Source organism: Podarcis bocagei (assembly GCF_964188305.1).
Source record: "Podarcis bocagei genome assembly, chromosome: 15".
In the NCBI taxonomy this organism is placed as follows: Eukaryota; Metazoa; Chordata; class Lepidosauria; order Squamata; family Lacertidae; genus Podarcis; species Podarcis bocagei.
Window position 1 is genome coordinate 41,107,554 of NC_138141.1, and position 24,197 is coordinate 41,131,750.

Here is a 24,197-nt window from a genome sequence, read left to right on the forward strand (position 1 = left end):
GCAAATTCACATTTGCTTATTTTTAAAAATGAAGATAAATGCAGAAACGGAATGGAATAGAATTATGAGCAAAAAGCCTGTGAAACAAAAACAGGCAGAAGTTGGTACATTTCTTGTTAAGCATGCTGAAATCCTATTTATTTAAATGGGACGATTAATTCAGCACAGCCTGGTGCTCAGTTACTTTTTGCTCTCTCCCCTCTCCTCCTTTGTACCTAATAAACAATTATTGGAAGACTTTTTGTTGTTGGTTACAGCATATGCAGGCACACCGATGCCCCAGTGCCTCACGCTTTTGTTTGGACGGACACTGCTAACGCCTAAAGAAAAGGAAAAAAGCTGCTGTCCTCTATGCCCTTGGCTTTTGGGTGAAAGTAAATGTGCTCTGTGGGTTTTATGTTTCTGAGTTAAACTTCCTTGGAGTTCAGCTCTGAAATGCACACACTGAGCTTGTAGGTCGCAGCCATGCAGAGTCCCTTCTGTTTTTATGGCAATGGCTCTCTATGGCACCCAGAAACATCGAGGCTTATGGATGGCAGTGTCTCCAGTGGACATCCCTGCAACCACTGCTAGGAATAGATCCCAAATTACAGAAAAGATTGCATTAAAAACAACAACAACACCTAATACAGGAACCTTTGGGGTGGAAGAGGCATCTATCTCTGTTTATCTAAATCCCATACCAAAGAAAATCTTTCCTACTCCAAACTCTTCAGGTAACAGCTACAGACAGTGTAGTCCCACTCGCTGCAGTGAACTAGGGAGCCTTCAACATCCAAGATCTTTCATTTTTTTTAATAAGATATTTATTAAGATTTTCAAAAAATTACAGAATAAAAAGAAAAAAGAAAAATACAAAAGAAAAATAGTTAAAAAACAGTTCAATCTTTCTATCACATATTTTTCATTTGCTTATTTCCCGGACCTCCTCGTGCCTTCCTTTTCTGTATTCCAGTTCCAATTGTTAATTCAGCAAATCCCTCCCCTCTTCATTCATCTTAATCTTCAATTTTTAAATATTATAACATTATTTTTTTTACCTATTAATAACCATTTTCTCATATTCCCTTATAGCATTACATCAAAAGACTACTTAGTTTCTTCAACATCCAAGATCTTTCAGAGTCTTTGGCTTTGCTGGCAGAGAATTAAAGGGCCAGAGGTGTAATAAGCCTTAGGTACCACCCTGGGAGACCAGGGTTCAAATCTCCACCTTTCCACCTAGCTCACTGGGTAGTCACTATCTCTGAGCCAAAGTTGGCTCCCTGGGACATTGTGAGGATAATAACGGAGAGGGAGAAGAACCGTGTATTCCTTGGAGGAAAGGGAGGCTGTGCCTATAAATGTAATAATACATAAATAAGGATGTGTGTGCCCCCCCCCACATTCTCAGAAGGATCCTCACTCTTTCTGAGGCAAAGACAAGGCCTTTTTATTCATGGTGCCTTATCACTGTAATCAGCCCTTTACCCCTCTGTTGGACTCTCTCCCTGATTTGTTTTTTAGGAAACAGCCAAATACATGGCTTCCCTACCCTTTAGTTTTTAATAGTATTTTCTCTGTATTACTATAGTGGGTTTGTTAACAGGTCTTATGGCTTAATTGCATCTACAGTGCTGTTTCTGTCAGCCACCTCAAGGCTTTCTGCAATTGAAAGGTGGAACATACGTATTTAAAATAAATAAAAGACAAATCCGCCATGTTCAGTTTGGCCTGGGCAAATATCTGCATTAGCTATGTGAGAGGAAAGCTTCTCCTATACATGAATCTCTCATGCTGGATTGGGGCCAGCATATACACATGTACACCTTGACTTTGCTGGGGGGGACGACACCTTTTTAAAAAAAATGTCACCATATTTTCTTCATGTTGGTGTTAATTCTGTTTTTGCTTCCTGGGTGGTACATCCGCCTTAATCCCCACAAGGAGAGCTGTTGATCTGAAAACATATAGATGCGGATATTAGCTGGGCAGAGAATAGGGCTGGAGAATAAATTCAGTTCTTGTGCATCTACCTAATACACGCTTCTCAAAACAATACTCAATCTTAAAACAGCTACCCTTTGAAATTTGCACTTGCAACGCAGCTTCCCAACCGAATAATGGTGTACGAAAATTCATGCTATGTGGGGGGGGGACTGTTTGCAAAACTGTTTGCCAAAATTGCATACGTAAATGTGTAGCTTAGAAGAAATTTATTTATTTCATAAAGTTTTATATACCACTTGATTGTTTTTTTTTAAATCAACAAACCTCAAAGTGGAAATGTGCACCACAAAATCTGACAAATTTTCGTGTGAGGGCTTTTGGTAAATAAATAAATCACAAACCGTTACAGAAATCCAGCATGCTGAATTTAAGATTGGAAAAAATGAGAAATGGAGAGAAACCTACTTTGACCAATTCATCCATCGCTGGAGGGGGGGTTGGGTTACGGTAAACTTAATAATAAAAATGCTGAATCTTGGAAAGGTGGGATTGAAATGTTTAAAATAAATTAATAATGCTGCTTCCCTCACCACCTCCAATTATTTCTCTCTCTCTCCTGTTAAGGTAAATTGAATAGTCAAGACACTTACAACAATTTCACCAACAATAACCCTGGGAACCCTCGCCTTTCTCCACTTCCCAGCCTGACTGTGGTAGTTCCTCTTGCTCAAATCAAGCAGCCCATGACTTTAGGAACCATCACCAAACGTACAGGGTAAGTAAAGTGCTTTAAAAGAGCAATTCCTTAATGCATTAAAAATATTTTTTTTCTTTGCATATAGTCTTTTTCTTGTGGGAGGGGAGAGAGTTGTGCTTAGCAGCAACACCTCTGTTCTGTATTTAAAGGTTGCAGTCCTGTGCACAGTTTCTTGCAAGTAAGTCCCCTTGATCACAGTAGGACTTGATTCTGAGTAAATGTGCATAGGATTGCCCTGCACATTCACTCTGGTTTGTGCCGCATGTAGAATAAGGGAGCAACTCCAGGGCATCTCAAACCGGGTCTGTAAATATTTGTCCAAAATTTCCAAACTCGTTTCTTTTTTCTCATTTTGTACTTCGATGGCTCATTTTCTCCAAATCATCTGAGGGATTTGCTTTCTGCTTGACATCAGAGGTAATTAGTAACTTAAACAGAGGATTTCCCGTCCCCTGCTAAGCTATCAACAGCGCTGTTTTGATTTTGTCTTTTTAAAAAAATATATTATTCACATCTTACTCTATTTCATTTCAGTTTATTTTTATTATTTTCACCCCCTGGCCTCCCGGTTCATAACATGATATATGTTATAGTTTAAAAAGAAGTTTGGGAGACGTTCAGAGTAAAGTTCCTGCAATTGCTGTACTTCAATCCAGGCTCAAAGTCAGTGTACTCAGCCAAACACAGTGAAAGCGAGCAGAAATATTGTGCTTTTATAGAGCTTAGCTTAGGAAGAAAGAGAGAGGGAGGGAGGAAGAGGGAGAACCAAGCAGGGAACATACGCATGTGCTTTGATGGCAGAACAAAATACTGCCAAACATTTGCCCTCCTTAAGAGTTTGCGTCTCTCTCCACCCACAGAGAAGCAGGTGTATTTGTTTTATCAATCTACTCTGGCCTTCCTCACCTTGGTGTTCTCCAAATGGGTTTGAACTGATGGGAGTTGTAGTCTAAACCCATCTGGAGGGCACCAGATTGGGGAAGGTTTTAACTGATCTGATACATTTTCAAGCACTCTTCCATCTTAAACTTTTCAAGCTCAATGAGTAGTGTTCTTGGGTGATGTCCAAGGTGAGTCCTACACAGAGGAGACTCATTGAGCCATATCAAGCTAAATCTACTCAGGGTAGACTCATTGAAATTAATGGAGCTATGTTAGTCATTTCCATTCATTTCGGTGGGCAGCATCCAACTAAGTTTTGCTGAAGGGGAGTCCCATTGAAATTGATGGACCTAAGTTAGTGCTGTGCTAATAGAATGGACTGGCTCACTGTACATCAAATGTGAGGGTGCCACATTAAAAAAAAATCCCAAAAATCTGCAGGAACACTAGAAAAGCTGGGGATCAGTTAGGGATAGTAGTTTTGTCCTTCATGTAATAGGGTGTTTGTTTGTTTGCTTAATTATTACATAGGATGGAAAGCAATAAAAAATGTCACCCTGCACTTATAGAAGTGGTACACTAGACAGCCAGTGTGGTATAGTGGTTAGAGTTTTGGACAAGGACCTAGTACACCACCTTGAGGAAGGTGGGATAGAAATGTAACAAACAAAAAAACAAAAACATTTCACTCTAACACTTATTTATAAAAACATTTGTATACCGCTATTCATTTTTAAAAAATCAAAGTGGTTTACAGCCTATACTCACACACACATAAAAACCACATAAAATTTTAAAGTCAGAGATCATCAACTGTTACATAAAGTTGTTTTTTTCCTTAATTTCCTGCGTAAGCTTAGTAGCATAGAAAAGTTTTCAGCAGACATTTAAAGGTTAAAACAGAAAGTGCCTGCTGAATCTCTGTTGGTAGAATATTTCACAGGACTGGTCCACTGACATTAAAAGCTCATTTTTGTGTCACTGTCAGATGGGCCTCTCCAACTTGGGGTGTGACCAGCTGCTCGCCTGGTGATGGGGCTGGGATACAAGGGTTCAAGCAGTCCCTAAGGTACCTTGAACCTAACTCACTAAAGGCATTGTAAATTAATACCAGGAACTTGAACCTGGTTTGCTAGCAGATGAGCAGCCAGTGAAGATGTTTTAATAATGGTGCCACACCTTGCCAGCCATGTGCCCCTATCAACAATTTGGTGGCTGTGTTCTGCACCAGTTGGAGCTTCCAAAGCAGGACCAAGGGCAGCCCTGCATAGAGCATGTTGCAGGAATCCAGGCTTGGGGTTACTAATGCATTGACTTCAGTGGTCAGGCTATCCCTGTCCAGGAACAAACATAGCTGGTGAACCAGACAGACCTGGTAAAAGCAGCGGCGTAGCGTGGGTTGTCAGCACCCAGGGCAAGGCAAGTAATTTGCGCCCCCTAACCCCTAACCTGCCGCCGCTGCCAGCTTCTTCTTGCTGCTGCCTGGTCTGGTCTGGTGTGGTTCTCTCCCGCGCTCAGCGCTGCGCTGGGCAGCCGCTGCACTGTCCCTCCCCCAGATAGTCCCTCGCTCTCTCTCCGCACCGCACGCCTGGCACCTACCCCCTCCACAGTGGGCGGCGACCCAGCGGCTCGGATCGGATTTTCACAGCCAGCACTTCAGTGAGAGAGAGTGAGTGAGCCAGGTAGGGGCAGAGAGCTGCAAGTGCGAGTGCCCCCCCGATGTTGTGCCCGGTGCGGCCAGCCCCCCCTGCACCCCCCACGCTACGCCACTGGGTAAAAGGGACTCCTAGCCACAGGGGACACTTGGGCTCCTAGAGACAGACATGTCTCGCCAAAGTGGTACATGCTCTGGTCATCTCCCGCTTGGACTACTGCAATGCGCTCTGCATGGGGCTACCTTTGAAGATGAGACAGAAACTACAACTAATCTAGAATGCAGCTGCCGGACTGATGACTGGGAGTGGCAACCAGGACCATATAACACCGGTCCTAAAGGATTAGCTCCCAGTATGTTTCCAAGCACAATTCAGAGTGTTGGTGCTGACCTTTAAAGCCCTAAACGGCCTTGGCCCTGTCTAACTGAAGGAGCGTCTCCACCCCCAGCATTCAGCCTTCTAGTGGTTCCCTCACTGCGAGAAGTGAAGTTACAGGGAACCAGGAAGAGGGCCTTCTTGGCAGTGCCGCCCCATGGAATGCACACCCCATCCCTGTCAGATGTCAAGGAAATAAACAACTATCCGACATTTAGAAGACACCTGAAGGCAGCCTGCTATAGGGAAGTTTTTAATGTTCAAGGTTTTGCTGTGGGTTTATAATTTGCTGGAAGCCGCCCAGAGTGGCTGAGGCAACCCAGTCAGATGGGTGAGGTAACAACAACAACTTTCAAGCTGTACACCTTTTCCTTCAGAAGGAGTGCAACCCCATCCAGAATGGGTAACTTGCCTCTTTCAGGGTTGCACTACTGAATGTGTAGACCAAGCCAGTGTAAGAAATCCAGAAAAAAATGTGAAGTGGCTGAGTTAAGCCAGAGGATACCCAGTAATCATTTTCTTACTCCAGGGCACGTCTTCTGTCCTACTGGAGCAAGGAAAACCCATGTAGTGCCATTCAGTGGTTGTTGGACTCCAAATCCCATCAGCCCAAACCAGCACAGTCAGTGGTCATGGATGATGGGAGTTGCAGTCCAACAGGATCTGGAGACTACCTTGTTGGTTACCCCCATTTTAGATAACCCATTTCCTTTAACCCGTGCATGGATACGGATCCTTGGGTAGGGTTCTAGAGAGGATTTTGTCCGGGCTGCATTACTCTGCCATTCCTTCTCTTTAGTAGCTTCTCCAAGGGGGGGGGGGAAGCAAGGTGGGGATGGGGGGGGCGGCTTTCCTCTCTGCATGTCTCACAATGTCTGGTGTTTGCTCGTGATGCTGTGGGGCTGAAATGCCCTCTGTTTCTCCAGGCTGCAACTCTTACATTTGATCATGGTTGATTTAGCCCTCTTGCCGTTTGAGATAGGCTAGTTAAATACTGAGCGGCTTACTCCATAATCTTTTGAAGATCTTTCAGCATTTCCAATGCTTGAATTGCTATCCTTCAACATCCCTGAGACTAAAAGAAACATCCGGGATGGTTTTTGAGCCTCCTCTTATCCTCTGATGGTACATCAAAGCAGGCGCTGATCCAGCAGGTCCTCTGTGAGCATGGAGACTCTGATACACACAAGAACGTCCCTTTGCCTATAAAAGGGAGCCCCTGTGAATGTGGAGCTTTGGGTATATGTCTTGGCTGTGATTCCTGGAGGACCTGCTTCTTGCCTTGCAGGCCTTTTTCTACCTACAATTTTTTTTTTTTTTGGCTCTACTGAAAAATTCAGCTGGGGTGTTGTTTGGGGCAGGGGTTGTTGCTGTTGGTTTTTTCATTTTAGATCTTGTGATTTATGTGGAAATGGTTCAGTTTGGTTGTGTATTTTTTTAATGTTTATGGCTACTTTTGTTGTACTTATGTATTTGTTTCATGTTGCAAACAGCTTCGAGCATGGTTTGAACTGTGGAAAGGCAGCATACAAATAAAATTTTGTATCCGTGTATGTATCAGAGCCCTGCAGGGGTTTTTTTTTGCCTTGTGTCTCAAGTGAGTGAAGGTTGCATATTCATTTTGATGGAGGGATAGAGCACATACAATTCAGAAGAGTGGAGAGGCTGTAACTCGGTGCTGGCACCTCCAAGGAGGGCTGGGGAGACCCCTTTTTTGAAATCCTGGGGAGCTGTTTTCATACAGTACAGTGGTACCTCTGGGTGTGAACGGAATCCCTTCCTGAGGCCCGTTTGCAACATGAAAAGCCCGCAACTTGAAGCGCCGTATCTGCGCAGGTGTGCGGTGTGATTTGGCGCTTCTGCACAAAGCACGATTTAGCGCTACTGCGCCTGTGCGAGCAGCGAAACCCAGAAGTAATCCTTTCCGGTACTTCTGGGTCACCGCGGGACGCAACCTGAAAAAACGTAACATGAAGCAAATGTAACATGAAGTATGACTGTATAGGCAATACTGAGCTAGATGGGTTTGACTTCTTCATGTACCCCCATGAGAGGTCTGGAAGGGAGCAACACAAAAGCATGGCTTTTCAGTGGTGGCCCCCACCTTGCGGAATGCTGTCCCCAAGGAGGCACTCCTGGCACCGACTATCTTTTCTCTCTCTTTTTGGCCTGGGATTTTGGCCCTTAATTGGAAGTTTTAGCATTGTGGTCTATTTTATTGGAGTCGGATCAGTAAGTCTGTTTTGACTGTGGTTTTAGATTAGAAAAAAAAATGGATGCTCTTAATTGGTTTTAGTGTAAATCACTTTGTATCACTCTGTGGCAGCTTCCTGTGTAATAGAGTAGAAGGAGCTCTAAGGGCCTCTGTGGACTCCAGAAGGCGAGGGCATAGTATGAAAGCAGCACACAGACTGTTGGACAGGGGACCCAGGTTCACATCTTTTAGTCCAGGAAGCTCACTAAATGGCCCTGGGAATATCACTGCCTCCCAGTTCAGCACCTTTCCAGGGCTGTTATATGAGTAAATAAGTACAGCATACTGAAATTATGCTTATAAATTAGAAGGTATTGCCCCAGTCCCAGGAGCGCCTTACACAGATCTGCATCAACTGCTCAATAAAAGGGAATCCGCTTTGAATGCGGAAGGCATCCAGTTCATTCCCTGGTAGGTCTGGGGATGTCTCCTGCCTAAAACCCTGGAGAGCTGCTGCCTGTCAGTGTGGACAGGATTGAGCTGGATGCACCCAAGGGTCTGACTCAGAATATAGTAGCTGCATATGGTTGTTACTCACCTTGTGCTTCTGTCTGTGTGTTTAGGGAGGACCATAGCTCAGTGGTAGAGTGTCTGCTTCATATGCAGAAGGTTCCAGGTTCAATCCCCAATGGCATCTTCAGGCAGGGCTGAGAATATCCTCTGTCTGTAATTCTGCAGAGCCACTGCCAGTCAGTGTAGAGCTGGATAAGGCAACTCAGTACAAGGCAACTTCCTGTGCTCCTGTGTCCCGTTGAAATCAATAGGACTGAAAATTGCTTATGCTTGGCTAGAACATGTGCTATAGATAGATTAGTTAGGTAGATATAGATATATTTAACATTTACAAACAATTATGAAACTCTCCCCCTCCAAAAAAAGAAAAAAAAAAGTTGGCTCACCGTCCCCTCCTGGCAAAACAGCAGGAAACTGAAACCGAAGAACAGCCACAGACAGAAATAATTTAAAGCCCATTCAGATTCCAAACCAATTCCATTTCTTGTGCATCCAAAATTTAGTGGGGACACACACACACTCTCTCTCTCACACTCTGTTGGAAAGAAATAGGGGTGCTCTGCAGTTGCTTACGCAAGGCTGGAGGTTTGCAGAGATGTTCCTAGTGGATTGGGCCCACCATCTCAATGCAAGGGTTGGGGGGGGGGTGGACGGGAAGCCCCTTTTGTGGAAGAGAGAATGAAGCGGAATGCCGATGTTCCCTGAAGCTTGGCAAGGCCTAAAATGGCCAAATTGAGACAGCAGCCTTAACTTAAACCTCCAGGGGGCAAAGCGTGTGTTTAACATATTTAACATCTGCCCTCCTATTTCTCGGAGCACGGAGCGACGCGAGGCTGTAATAGGAAGACAGGGCAGGGACCATCTGCCTGGCTCTGAGAAGTGTAGGGCGAGTGTATTACCACAAATGGCAGAAGACAGATGTATTTACACCTACGTGGGCAACACCTTTAAGCGCCGCTCCGAGGGAACAAGGCCCTCCCCCTTTCTCTCCCTCTCTCTCGTTCTGGCAGCAGCTGCCTAACCTTGGCGATTGTGCTTTAGTCAGGAGGAGAAGTGCCTGGAACCCATCGGATTTTGCAACTGTCTCCTGCGCAAAGAGGGAAGGGGAGGAATATTGGCATTTTCCTCTCCCTTCAATTCGTCTTCAAAGTCTCAGATCTGTCACTAGGCTACCCAGGCAGTGCTAGATTTTAAAAAAGCGATTCTGGGCCAATACCAGATAATTCTGGAATGGCAATAATTTTTACCCAAGGTTACACACACACACACACACACACACACACGCCAACATCCTCCTATTTTTTAAATAGTTCACAATGATTTTCTTCCCTATACCCTTATAGATCAGGTAGTACGGTGGCTCAGTGTCCTATTTTACAGAGGACTCTTAACCATCTTAAGGGTGGCATGGGCTGTACAGTGGTACTTCTGGTTGCGAACGTGATCCGTTCCGGAGCCCCGTTCACAACCTGAGCAGAAAGCAGCCTGCGCGTGCACAGGTTGCAATTCGCCACTTCTGCGCATGTGCGTGACGTCATTTTGAGCACATGTGCAAGCGGCGAAACCCAGAAGTAACCCTTTCCAGTACTTCCGGGTCGCCATGGGACGCAACCTGAAAACCTCAACCTGAAAAGCAAATGCAACACGAGGTATGACTGTATAGTTTAAGTCCATTTTAAAGATAAGGACCTTGTAACTAGGAGAAGCCTGTGTCTTCCCTTCTATGGTGAGAGGAGCTGCGTAATCTCTTTAAATTTCAATCATTCTTTCTAAACGGACATCTAGAGAGATGAATTAGCATGTGCATTTTTTATGTAAATCTATGCCCTCTTTTGTTTTTTGGCAATACATACAGTAAGTGGCCTCTCCAACAAAGTAGCTTGTTTTGGGGAGGAGGGCGTTATTGTCAGCCAACTTCTGCTCAGGGTAGACCCATTGAAATTCATTGACCTATATTAGCTATTTCCATTGATTGCAGTGGATCTAGTCTTGAGTATGAATCATGTTGGATACAGTTCTGTGTGCATGATTCCCTCTGCCTGCATGTGCAGGGGTCAGCCGGGGGCTCAGTCAAATCTGAGTCATTGTGCGTGCACCACAATACTCCACAATAGACCTGCACATTAGGGGGACATAGGAGAGACAGGCCTTCCATATCACTTTTCAATGCCTTCTCTCACTTCCATACAGCCCTCAAGACCTTTAGGGCAGCTCTCAGCAACATTTGACACCTCCCCAGCCCTCATACTGCCTTCCCAAAGCCAGGTAAGTGAGATGCTAGGCTTTGGGGCTTGAGGCTCTGGCCGAGTCCTAGAGTCCTCCCATCTCCCTCCCAAAGCCTACTTAGCACTTTCCCAGCTTTGGGAAGAGGTTGGAGGGCTCTAGGACCCTGCCAGAGCTCCATGCTTCCTTCCCCAAGCCCTGCACCTTGCTTAGCCAACTTTGGGAAGGCAGCGTGAGGTCGGGGGGGGGGCTCAAATTTTGGTCTTGCTTTCCCCACCACGTGACAAAACAGAGTGTGGCCTGTGGCTTCTGTGCCAAAGCACTATTGCGGCTTTCTTGGTATGAAAAGTTGAGCCGCACTAATTTAGGTAATACTATTAAATAGTGGGCTTTTTTAAAAAAAACAATGGCCCACTTACCATCCCTTGAAAGCCCCTTCTGTTTATAAAAGTGGTCTGCCTGCCAGATGACGATGGGAGATGAGGTGGTCAAGAAACAACGCAAGTCTGATGCCCCTCCAGAGCTCAGAATTTTTGGATCCCAGCCCTGGGAAGTGAGTAGATGCGCAGCTTTACAGATCTAACCTTTGCCCAGTTTAGCAAAAGTTTAGCTAGCAAGAAACTCCCTTCAGCATGGTGGAGCTCAGTCAGTTGCGTTTGTTTTTTGCAGTTCGGGAAGAAGAATGTAGATAACACATTTTTTTGATGTGGGATCTGGCTGAGATGTTATCATCTTTTAACGTTTCCCATCTCGTGTACGATTTGTTCATAAAATCACTGATATCCGTTTGATCTCTTTTGAACTCTGGAGACTTTAATCCTTTCCAGGACCTATTAGTGGTTCAGACTTCTTTTTTCTCTCTCTCCCCGCCCCCCTTTTCTTTTTGGTAAGAGGAGCAATACCAGCTGAATAGGAAATAACAAAAGAAAACCAAAACCAAACTCTTAAAGGACGACAAAAATCTGAATTAAATCCCTAGATTTCAAACACACAAAACAAAACCAGAAGGCAACACATTTATGGAAATTAAATTCGCAAGTCATAATGTTTTGGAAGAGTGGGTTAGATCTGCGGGTTCAGATTTGTACCGTAGTTTATTCCTGGGGCTCTGGTTGGGTAGTGGTACGATATCAAATTTAGAAATACCCAATTCACTTTCCTTAACCCCCAGAATGTAAAACAGTGAACTGAGGGGTGGATACGAAAAAATAGTTGGGAAACATAATCACTTGACAAAATGCTTTCCTGCAACTCCATATTCTTGATGGGATTCTGAGGAATGGAGCCTTGTGTTGCCTCTTCCAAGGAGAAAATTACTAAGGAGGGGACAATAGCTTCATGGCAGCTGCATGTTCTTAGTCAAAGAACAGACTATCTTGGGACGTGGTGGACTCTCCTTCAGTGAAGGTTGGCTGGCCACTTGTCACTAGCTGTGATTCCTGCATTGCAGGGGATGGAGATAACCCTCCCAGCTCTACAATTCTGTGATTCTGTGATACATTGTAGAGAGATGATTTTAAAAGCAAATATACCCAGTTCCATAGGGTTAAATAACAAACCACAGCTGTTGTTGATATTGATTATGATGGTGGTGGTGATGTTGGTAATATAGATATATACCACCCCCCTCCCAAAGCAGCCCAAGGGCATCGAACACACAAACCATAAAACTTATTTTAAAAAATTCAATTTAGATGCAGGCTTGTTGGAAGAGGAAGGTCTTCAGTAGGTTCCAAAAGTCCAGAGATAGTGCCTGTCTACTATTTAATGGGAGGGAATGTGCTGTGCTACCCATAGATTAATCAGCAGCAAATCATAATGGATGCTTCTACCACATTACGGGTCCTAATTTTCACAGCTTGTAACCCAAACTATGGACAATAGCAGAAGTGAGAGAGTAGGGTTCCAAATAAAATGAAAGCGCTGCTTTTGTTTTTTAATCAATTGATCTAACCTACTGATCAACTAAAGTAGCCTTCCCCAACCTGGTACTCAGCAGAGGTTTTGGACTCCATCAGTCTCAACTAGCATTGCTGACGGTCAAAGAAATTTGGAGTCTAAAACATCCAGAGGGCACCAGATTGGGGAAGGCTGAGCTAAAGACTGCTACCATTATTATTATTGTTATTATTATTGGTTGTAGTAGCAGTATTCTTTAACCCATATATTTTGTTTTGTTTTATTGTCTCTACAGTTTCAAAAAACGTTTACATAAATCCATTTTTTTTAGAAAACCCAAGGGATTCTCCTGGGGTGAAAATAGCAATCATCTGTTTTGCGCATGCAGTGAACCTAGTAGCTGTTGGACAGGCCCGATGGTTTCTTTGGCTTGACATTGCTGTGTTCTTGTCACCCAACTCAGCCATCTGGTGCTGTCGATTTGAGGATGGTTTCTCTTGTAAATTTTGTACATTGTCCTTTTTTATTAATGCACACAGAGCCATTCTGCGTTGGAAGCTGCTCAGAAAACATGCTCAGATCCTTGTCAGACGGGTGATCCCAGACATCAGTTTTGATAGCGGGACTCTTTCTGGCCATATTCTGGTCAACCTTTTGCAAACATTGGGCTTTCCTTCTCACTTTTCTTCTGCCTCTGAAAGATGAAGTTTGGGGGGGGGGGCGACATAAATCAGCCCATTCCCACACCTTTGCAGATGTCGGGCAAGAAGCTCTTTTTTGAAAGAGAAAAGAATCACAGAGCTCCTGTATCTTGATTTTCCACTCAACAGTGTTGTGCTTCACTCCACATTTAATGGGTTGTCCATGTGTCCTACTTTAAAGAGACAGCCCTTCATTTCAAAGGCTATCCGAGGCAGTCCTGTAATAGAAAGCCTATTTGTTGCAAGGGCTGTCCAGTTGATAAAGAAGTGATGGGCGGGGGCTATCCTTGAAGTTGCCCATCAATCAATCAATCAATTTCTTTATTCGACCGATAGTCAGAATTAAAACATTACACAATAATTATAAACTATAATATCATAGGAGATACATAAGTAAGGTAGGGCCACAGAACTAGACCTCTCACAGATAACCCACACTTCCTCACTCTGCCTAACGGAAGGGCCGGCCCTGAGAGCAGAAGTCTTGAAGGTGCCCCTATCATCAGTTAGTCTGTCTGTCTGTCTGTCCGACTGTCTGTCTGTCTGTCTGTCTCTCTCTCTCCACACACACACACACACACACTAAATAAATAAATAAATAAATAAATAAATAATAAATATTAAAATACAGAAAAAGAGGGGAAATACAACTAAAGAACCAGTGCAATGTACAAGGCACATCATGACTTCAAAGGAAAAAAAAGTTCCAGAGCCTGTGTTACATACATTAAAGTTGCCAAATGTCCTTAATGGCTGTTGTTGTGTGTTTTTGCAAGTTGTCGCCAAATACAGTGAGATGTATTAGTTTTCTGTTTATAGTTATTTCTAAATATAGGCAACCCCTCATTTACGCCGGGGTGGCATCCCGGGTCATTGCGTGCTTGCGTGAAATTGCGTGAAAACAAACCCATTGAAAAAGCCTGCAAACACCCAGTTCCACCCCTGCCCTGCCCTTTTAGTGATGTTCCAGTGACAACTTTATGATGTGTCTGGGTCACTTGTGGGTTCGGTGCTGTGCGCATGCATTGCACCTGAATGCAAAAACTAGTAGATGATTTGGTAGCAGATTCTTTTTTGTTTACTACATGAAAATCATAAATGGCAGGTGTCTCAGATATGGGGATATTGTTCACTACTGTGTGGGTGACAATGCATTAGAAGCATGTTGTAGGTCAACTCCTGTGTAAATTCTATAATGAACAAAGTGGATTTCAACCCCATGTTCTTGAAAGTTATACCTTGCCCAGGCATCTTTGATGCACATGCATAGGGGTTAGCCTGTTTCAGCCACAAAGTCATTTGAGGGATGGTTAAATTTAGGGCTCCGTGGTACTACTAAGTCACAACATCTCTCATTTACTGCTTTCCATATTTTGTTTTTCATTTGATCTCTGAGGTTTCGTTGCCTTCAACACTTTGTACAGTGGTACCTCGGGTTACAGACGCTTCAGGTTACAGACTCCACTATCTCAGAAATAGTACCTTGGATTAAGAACTTTGCTTCAGGATGAGAATAGAAATTGTGTGGCGACAGCGGGAGGCCCCATTAGCTAAAGTGGTACCTCAGGTTAAGAACAGTTTCAGGTTAAGAACGGACCTCCTAAATGAATTAAGTTCTTAACCCGAGGTACTACTGTATTTTGTTTTGTTTTTATTAAACTCCAGAATTGTTTCTGTTGATATTTAGCCATATTCCTAACCCCTGTCAGGGCCCGCATAAGCAGAGACACAAATGTCCCTTTTCCTAGTGGATGAACTGGCCCTGCTGCTGGCACAAGTTTTAGAAACATGTGAAGCTGCCTTATACCAAGTCAAAACCTTGGTCCAAGCAGCTCACTGTTGCCTACCCTGAGCGACAGACTCGCCAGGATTTCAGACAGGTGACATTCCCAGCCAAACCTGGAGATGCCAGGGATTGAACATAGGATCTTCTACGTGCAAAGCATGTGCTCTACTAAGCCATGTCCCTTCCAGACATCCAGTCTGGTTCTTGCAATTAGTCAGTGTTGCAGAGGGGAACATTTTGCATGTGCACCTTGTGTGCATATCTCTGCAGTGTGTACATGCCCCCTTTATGTTTCTGTTGCCTTTCCATAGATGTTGATGGAAAACTGATGTGCATGCGCACCTTGGATTCTGAGCATGTGAATGTGTGAAGCTCTCCCTTCCCATAGGACCAAGATTGGGAAGCTGTGATCCTCCCGATATTGCAGCACTCTTAGCTTCCATCAGCCTCACCCAGCATGGCCAGTGGCCAGGGTGATGGGAGCTAGAGCCCTGGAACATGTGAAGAGCTGCAGGTTCCCTACCTATGGCCTAGAAGATGAAGGGACGGCTCTTGCATGGTCCTCGAGATTAGCATTAAAATGACAAAATGATTTGCTGGATCAGACAAGGTCCGTCTTGTATGGAAGAGCATTTAGTCATGTGTTCACCCACCTGCAATCTGACATGGTACAGTCCAGAACACACTGGTTTACTGCTTCCGCGAGGACTAGTCTCTGGTGATGTCAGGACTACACGTTACGGAGCAGGAAGGGGAGATCTCAGCATGGGGCTGCTATTTTCAGTAACATCCCCATGTTTCCTGCAATGGGGTTTTCAACCCCCTCTTTCGGGTGGGAATTACTTTCTTTCATTTAGAAAACGGGTGACCATTAGAAAAAGAAAACCTTTCTTTCTTTCTTTTTGAAATGGCATGATTTTGAGTGTTGCTTGTTGACGATGACCTCTGCCATCTAATTTCTGTGCATTTCTCCCCCTTTCCACGAAGACCCTACCTGTTTGGAGCAGGATGTTTTTCCATAAAAGCTCCGTGGTGAGTTCAGTTCAATCCCAGCATGCCTTCTAATTAATTTGCTGTACTCACTGGAAAGTACCATACATTGCTTTTCTCCTCCTCCTCCTCCTCCTCCTCCTCCTGCATGAGCTTATTATTCCGTACATGAAAGTGATATGTGATTAAGGGGCAGAACTAAATGTGATGCCCAACGTGAGTTGCTGCTGTTAACAGCTGCCCCCGGTCGAATTTCCCTTTCCCCTCCCAGTACTGGCAAACAGAATGTCTTGTTACTGTGTTGTTCGTTTCCTCACGCCACCTGGTGCCAGCTCCAATCATGAGGGGACTCCAGGCATAGTATACTCTGGGAAGGTCTCTTCTTATGCCAATCCCTCCCCTTGGGTGGGCTCATCCAGGGGCACCACTGGCACCTCAGTGATCAGTGCTGACCAACCATTTACACTTCCCACAATGCCCCAGTGACACTACACTGGGGACATGGTTGCAAGTTAAAATAGCAACCACCTGGTGCTGAATATATGGGATTATTATTTTTTAAGTGGGGGTGACTAAGGCTGGCACCGGCAGCAGGCCCTGCTGGGGCACTGGGGGGGGTGGTAGTTGCCTGAGAATCCCTTCTGGTCACATTTGGTCTGGCTTCTCCCCACCCCTCACCATGACAGCCAACGATATGTGGCCCAAGTTGGGGCAATCCCCATTGTAACAATGTCATACCACCTGTTTCTGTATCTCTGTCTTACTGGGAGAAGGGGGGGGGACTCGACCTGGGGTTCTCGATTTTTGACAGCAACCACATGTTCGCACTCATGTTTGGCTCCACCCTTGTAATTGTCAAGCCAACATCCTCTGTTACCCTCTACATCAAGTTGGGGGCAGGACTATGGCCTTCCAGACATTGTTGGACTCCAGTTCCCGTGGCCAATGGTCAAGGATGACGGGAGCTGTAGCCCAACAGCATCATCTAAAGCAGCGGTTCTCAACCTGTGGGTCCCCAGATGTTGTTGGACTACAACTCCCATCATCCCTGAGCTCTGACCTTGCTATATAGGGGTGATGGGAGTTGTAGTTCAACAACTTCTGGGCACCCACAGGTTGAGAAAGGCTGATCTAGAGGGTCACAGGTTTCCCCACCTCTGCTCTACGTAGATGTATCTGCAGTGGGCGTTTTGTGCATTCGTGGCCAGCCTGTTTGTGCTCAGATAGCTTTCCTAAGACTTGAAGACAGCATGCTAGAGCCCTCATTGCCCATGGTACTCATGCTTATTTATCCCACTTTCTGCCCCAGTGAACTTTGGCTGGGCCAAACCCAGAGGAGATATTCTAATGGCCTGAATTCAGCAGAGGCTATCACAGGCCTTTTCCATTTTTTCCATTTTCTTAATGTAGCAACAACAGTAACTGCCTTATACCAAGTCAGACCACTGGTTTACCTAGCTCGGTATTGTCTACATTGATTGGCAGTGGCTCTCCAGGGTTTCAGGCAGGGAACATTCCCAGAATCTGGGGACTTCTTCATGCAAAGCAGATGTTCTCTACCACTGAGCTATAGGCTTCTTCAGCATTCATTATATGCTACTGCAAAAAACAGTTTTCTAACCCCAGTTGTTTTTAGAAGAAATACTCTTGACTGCCTGCAGTTCAGCATTACAAAACTCCCTTAAATTTCAGCACCAACCCATGGAGGAATAAGTGGAGTTTGCGCCTGCTGCCCTGATTAGTTTACTCAGGAATAAGCACCGTTTTGCTATAGAATAGAATAATGCATTTGTGTTGGACCCAAGTATGTTTTACTCAGAGACAAGCCACTTAAATTGATAGGCCTAAGTTAGTTGTGTCCATTAATTTCAGTGACCTTACTCTGAGTAAGACCAGCATTGGTGTAAAAACAAAAACATGGGCATCTGTAACCAGTCCGTCAGCCCCAACTATAAAATGTCTTTAAAAATATTAGACTGTTTGCTTCTCTCTCTGTTGTCTGCTACTCTGGGTGTGGTTGTTTATCCCAGGCTGCAGGGCCCTAGACTTTGGCTAAGAAGTCCACCCCTGCCCTACTTAAACCACCAAAAAAGTGTAAGAACTGGGCCACTCTCCCCACATCAGCTCCATGTTGTCTTTCAGAAAGAACCCCCCCACACACACACAGTTAGCTCTTTCTTCTTACTTCATTTCATTAAGAAAAAAAATAAAAGAATAACGGTCAAAGAGTGGATTCTCTGTCAAATACCCTTCAGTGGCTCGCAGTGGGGGGAATAAGTAGATGTCCGTAGCGCCCGTCAGAATAATTGCCGTTCCCTGTCAACCAGGGATGGTGCTGGCCTGAGCCAAGATTAAAAGCTCTAGATTAAAGTGAGGAATATATAGAATGTAATAGAATAGACCTTAAATCATTGTATTTGCACTCACAAGAGTCTCTTGTGGTCTGTTTGATGCCGTGGTTGTAGCGCGCTCAAGAAAATGAACCTCTGTTTGCTTACACAGCAATTGGGATGGTTCATCTTTTTAAAATAATTATTGGGAGAGGAACCATTTCTTGTAAAAAGAAAAAGAAAAAAATCTGCATGCTGTTTTCATTAAGGTCTTAATGATGTCAGCATAATTGAACATAGATTTGCCAGCTCTGTTTGCTTGTGCTGAGTTAAAGAAGAAGAAAGGGGGGGGCTGTAATTATTGTTAGTGGTTGATTTTAAAAACAAAACCCAAAAAACCCATTGAGGGGGAACTTGGAATGTGTGTTATTTGGGAAATGCTAATTTGTGATCTGCCAAATACATGTTTGTTAAGGGACAAATGTGTGTGTATTTGGGCAAGGAAGATAAATGCCCTAATCCAAATGTAGGGACTGGGGTGGGGGGCAGTTTAAATTCAGATCTCATTTAAAGGTGAACCTGCCTAATTTGCAATTTGGGAACAATGCCTGAACCAAAACACACCTGTCCTTCAAAGTGGACACTTCTCTGAATTTTGTATTGCCAAGTAATATGCAACAGTGTGCTGTTGAGCAGCTTCCATCCATTTCTGGGAAGGGCCATAGCCTGCATGTTTTGCATGCAGGAAGTCCCAGGTCCAATCCCTGACCTCTCCTAGGAGGGTTCACAAGTTCCCGGAGAGCTGAGCCCCTGGTAAAGCCACTCTCAGTCAGTGTAGACCAAGGCTAGGTACCCTGTGGCCCTCCGGATGTCTGACAACTGGCCGTGTTGGCTGGGACTGATGGGAGCTCTAGTCCAACAACATCTGGAGGGCCACATGTTGACCATCCCAGGTGCCAGCAGTCCTGTCCTAGAAGTTGACATTGCAAGTGAGGTTAGCTCAGGCAGATTAAGAGCTTCTTCCCACATTATGTTGCTTATACACACACCTGAGATTTTTCTTTTCATGTGTACACATGAAAGATGTAAGTTGCGTGTGCTATGAACAAATCTTTGGGAATTCGTGCATGTAGGCACAGGGAACCAGGGAACGAGGATGGGCATTTAACTCTGTTTTGAATGTACGTTTGGAGGCAAACCTAGTTTTGTTTCTGTGAAGCAGAAGAGATCTGGGTTCCATGGGGAACAGGGCCTTTTCGGTGGTGGTGTTGATGTTTTCAAAACCCCTGCATAAGAGTTGCCCATACAGCCGTGTCACTATATGGCTCCTGTTGCTTGGTGAATACTAATCTCTCTTTTGGAGAGAGGCTGAACTGATAACATCTTCTGTTTGGTGGTTCTCTTGTTGTAGTATTTTATCACACTGCCTTGATTGGTTGTAGCTCTGTGCATTTAGTCACTTCAAGTTCCCTTTGTGTACAAAGAATGTGATAGAAAATGTTAAAATAAATAAATCCCACTGAGACACAGCTGAATTTTTGCCCCTTACATTTTTTTTTTTAACAAAGTCACAGACGAGTAGTCTGTACCATTTTGGCTTAATGGACAGTTTATTTCATGTACTCGAAAGTAACGGAACCCTGTATTACATCTATCTGTGGCTATGCTTATTTTTCCTGAGTGAGATGGTAAAAGGAATGAATTTGAATTTTGGTTTGTGGATGCACATTCTTCAGATTCTGTTGACTGTGGAGAACACTTCTGCCTTTTGCGTCCCACATCCCCCCCCCCAAAAGCTTTCAGAAGCTTTAATCTTTAAACTTAATCAGAAAACTGAAATAAATTACAGGGAGCCAAACTCTCCCCCTTCCCCCCTATTCAAGATTAATTAGCCACCAAAAGCACAACCCAAAGGAACTTGATAACAGCAATGCCTGTTCTTAAAAAAAAAGTCTTGTTCCAATCAGTAATGACTTTGCACTGTGCAGTCCGGATGAAAAGAAACATCTCCATACTACTCTTAGCAATGTGTGCTGAGCTTTGAAATCTGAATAAATTATTGGTTTATTATCGGGTAGGAGCAATGTATTCCGCCCTGAAAACCACATCAATAGTATTGCATAAGCCAGATCGCTGCAGTAGTAGCATGTGAATTGTGATTAAAGCAGCTTGCTTGCCACGATTGTGAATTACTCCGATTTCACTTTATGGATGGTGGTTGAACTATGATGATGATGATGATTACACTTCTCCTCTCGGTAGATCACTTTTAAAAGAAAAGAAGAAGAAAATCTGTGGCTTAATCTGCTGTAACTTTTAGTTCTCATTGGTAGTGCATTTAAAGGTCCAAACTTTTATTTTATTTTTAGCTTCTCTGCCTGCCATAGTTTACAAGGCGCCCAGAAGTGACTCACTCATGTATGCGCATGCACTAGACTGCATAGAGAGGACCTTAGGAATAGAAGAAATTTGGCCACCACCTGCCTTTTGGCATCCTTGCTGTCCCATAGACCTTGAAAAGACTCCACCCCCCTTTTTATTGCATTTTTGTGTGGCTGGAGGAGGCTTGGTTTAAATATAGCAGGGGTGGAAGCAGTAGCCTTTGCAATGTTGTCAGGCTCTCCTGACTATCAGCCACGGTGGGTGAAATGTTGGGAGTTATAGTCCCAAATACATCAGGAGGGCTACAGGTTCCCCACTCGTGTCGTAGTTTCTCTGCATGGGAACACACAGTGATGGAAATATTTCCCAAATTGGTCAATTGGTCAGTGGATGAAGTCCTAAATTGCTGTTGAGCGCATGGCACCCCGGAATGAATTAAATCCGTAACCAGAGATACCACTGTACATGTAACTTGCCTCTTATACTTATTTTACTTACGCAATCACAGCTTTGTGTGGGTGGGGGGTAAACAAACAAACAAATGGAAAGCGGAAGAAACACACTGCATTTATTTATTACACACACACACTTCTGTAAAGCTGGTATTGCGAGCTTTTCCGGCTTTGGGAAGGTGGTGGGAGGGCCCTGGGACCCTATGAATGCCCTCACACCATCTTCTGAAAGTTGCATAGGCATTCCTCTGTGGGGGGGCAGTTCCAGAGGTACCTGACTTTATGTGTTTTTGCATATATGTGGGGACCCCCAGAACCAAACTATGTAAGATGGAAGTTACCTAACAAGGCTGGGTAGCCGAGGTGTGTGTAGCAAGCCTGCCTATGTGGAATATTAAAGATTCATTTGATAAAAAACCCAGCAAGGATTCGAAGCCATGGGTTCAAGGTAACCCCATGCGCATCTTTCCCTCCCCACTTCAGCGAAGTATGTTTAAAGCAAAACTACTATATGCCCGCTTTCTCCCCTCTCCTGCTTCTCACTCAAGTTTAACCGCAAGAGTAATCATGTTTTACAAGGCTGCCTTTTCTCTGTCTACAAAACATCATTCTTAAACTGAAAATGTTTTGGCACTGGAAGCCAGGGCTTCAGTGTGAGCCGGAGAGGACGTTTGTTTTAAAGACTTGGTGTAAATAGAACATACTTTATTCCATTTCCTTTTGAAACTGTTTATACTTGCATTGTGAAAAATTGTAAGTGTTTGGGGGCATCAAGGGCTTGGGAAGAGACTCGCCAGGGGTGACCTTTCTGCTTACTGCCAGCTCCCGGTGAAATGCAGGGCGTGCAAAGAAAATCCCATGTGGAAGTTTAGGCGATTGCTGTTTTTATACAGTGTTAAGGTGCGAGTGCATCTGCCTGTGTTACAGGACACACGGACTGTGCTCTTTTGCGCCCCCCCCCCAAGACCTGTGCTGCTTGAATTAACATTTTGGTGGGTTAGATTAAAAGATGACTATTCCTATCTGCCTCCCTGCTGAGCATGAGGGAGCTCAGAATGGTCCATGTTTACAGATCTACAGTCATACCTCGGGCTGAAGTAGCTTCAGGTTGAGCATGTTTGGGTTACGCTCCACGGCGACCCAGAAGTAATGGAACACATTACTTCCGGGTTTCGTGCATGCGCAGAGGCTCAAATTGACGTCACGCGCATGCGCAGAAGCGGCGAATCGTGACACGCGCAGACGCGGGTTGTGTTCACTTCAGGATGCGAACGGGGCTCGGGAACGGATCCCGTTCGCACCCAGAGATACCACTGTATAGATATAGATGGGAAACCTTGGGCCCAAGGTCTGAATGTGGCCCCTGGGCCTCCCTGTCTGGCCCTCAGGACTCTCTGCAAGCAGTACCCCTCAGCAGGCCCTGCTTTGCATCCTCCTTGAGTGTTAATGCCTCTTGCTTGCCTGGATGGCAAGACGGGAAGCAGTGCTGCCTAGAAACCTCTGACTTACATATGGCTGGAATGCAGCCTGTCATACAATGGTAAGGCTTGCATCCATTGCTCTGCCTCTGGCCACACCCACTTTTGCCTCTGGACCCACCCACTACTAGCATGTGGTCCGCAGAAGTTAGCCTTCATGGGAATGTCAACTCTGGGGTGGAAATGACCCCCGAGGTCCCTTCTAATACTACAATTTATGATTCTGTGAATTACCTTTCTTTCACCCAACTCCCAAAGAGAAGTCACTTAAGGCAGCTTACAAAATATAAAAAACCAGACTTTTTAAAAAACGAAAAACAACAATCCATCATTAAAACACAATTGCCAGACTAAAAGCAGCCTCAGAGAACCAGAACGCAACGAGCCAAAGCTAACAATCAATAAATTAAATTCAGCCAACAACTTGAATTGAAAGTTTTGTTTAAAGATAAATGTCATCAATTGCCAGCAGACACAAACTCACCTTTTGGAGCTCTGCCACGAGACATAGAAACATAGAATTGTAGAGTTGGAAGGGACCCCGAGGGTCATCAAGTCCAAACTTTTGCCCAGTGTGGCAACCCATGACCCTGAGATTAAGAACCTCGTGCTCTACCAACATGGAGGATTTTTTGTTTGTTTCTTCCAAGGATCAAAGTGGATGGTAGATTTGGTCCCAGTCCCGAAATTATAGGGAGAGTGGGTGGGGTGCAGAGAGGAAGGAAGGCTGACAAAGGTGGGCATGACTTGGCTAAAACCAGAATCAGCAAGTTGTGCCTGTGACTTACATTAAGGGCCTCTTCTCTACCTCTACCCCGTAACAGCGGAAATGGGGCCAAACACAGGGCCAAATGGTGTCCCCCAGACCCCTCTGCCTGGCCTCAGGACTTTGCCACCATCTCAGACTATGTTTGTCACTGGCCCTACCCCATCCCCTCAAGTGATTCTTGCTAGGCTGGAATGTGTCCTAGAACTGTGAGAATGCTTTTATTTGACTGGATGAAGAAATGTTTGTGGCCTGTGCAGGAAACCTTGCAGGCTCCCTTGAAGTCTGCCCTGCAAGATAGAAATCACGTCCATTGCTCCACCCACTCTTCCCTTTGGTCCTCACCACTGGATTGCAGAGACTTGGACAGTTTTCCACAAGGAATTTGGCCCTCATTCTGCAAAGGTTTTGTCTGTCCTGCCTTATTTGTAGATCTTGAACTCTGATAAAGCCATTTTACCTGCCTGGGTGGAGGATAGAGAGGGTGTGTGTGTGTGTGTGTGTGTGTGTGTGTGTGTGTGTACTAGCCTGTTGTACAAATACAACACTTCCCTTTAGTTCTCTGCTCCAGCCCTACGCACTGCTACCATGTGCTCCCTAGAAGGTTCCCCAAGAAGAAATGCAATCCTCAGGCTTAAAACGATTCCTCTCCCCTCTCCTATTATATGAGCACTGGCCAGCCCATGGTGTGAAATTCTCCTGCATGATACATTTCAAAATGCACAGTTTCTCAGCTTGGTGCAATTATATTACTTTCAGTCATTCAAGGAGCGCTCCACACCACCTCTTGTTTAGTGAGCCAGGGACTTGGTTCCAGCTGCTTCC

At 44.7% G+C, this 24,197-nt stretch overlaps 1 protein-coding gene and 1 long non-coding RNA gene across 8 annotated transcripts in view; one reads left to right on the forward strand and one right to left on the reverse strand.

Moving 5' to 3' along the window:
- Positions 1-24,197, forward strand: part of BCAS3 (BCAS3 microtubule associated cell migration factor) — a 470,437-nt gene that overhangs the window by 183,287 nt on the left and 262,953 nt on the right. For 6 of the 7 annotated variants that reach the window (XM_081172929.1, XM_081172926.1, XM_081172924.1 and 3 more), the window contains 2 exons: positions 2,554-2,704; positions 15,962-16,006. In XM_081172929.1, the coding sequence (XP_081029055.1) occupies positions 2,554-2,704; positions 15,962-16,006 (196 nt within the window). The remainder of the gene's footprint in view (positions 1-2,553; positions 2,705-15,961; positions 16,007-24,197) is intronic. The other variant, XM_081172925.1, reaches the window with a different exon arrangement.
- Positions 1,107-8,955, reverse strand: LOC308574925. The gene is made up of 4 exons (XR_014002637.1): positions 8,939-8,955; positions 8,752-8,779; positions 8,391-8,651; positions 1,107-1,939 (listed from the first exon to the last, which is right to left on the reverse strand). It is a non-coding gene; the product is annotated as an uncharacterized lncRNA (long non-coding RNA).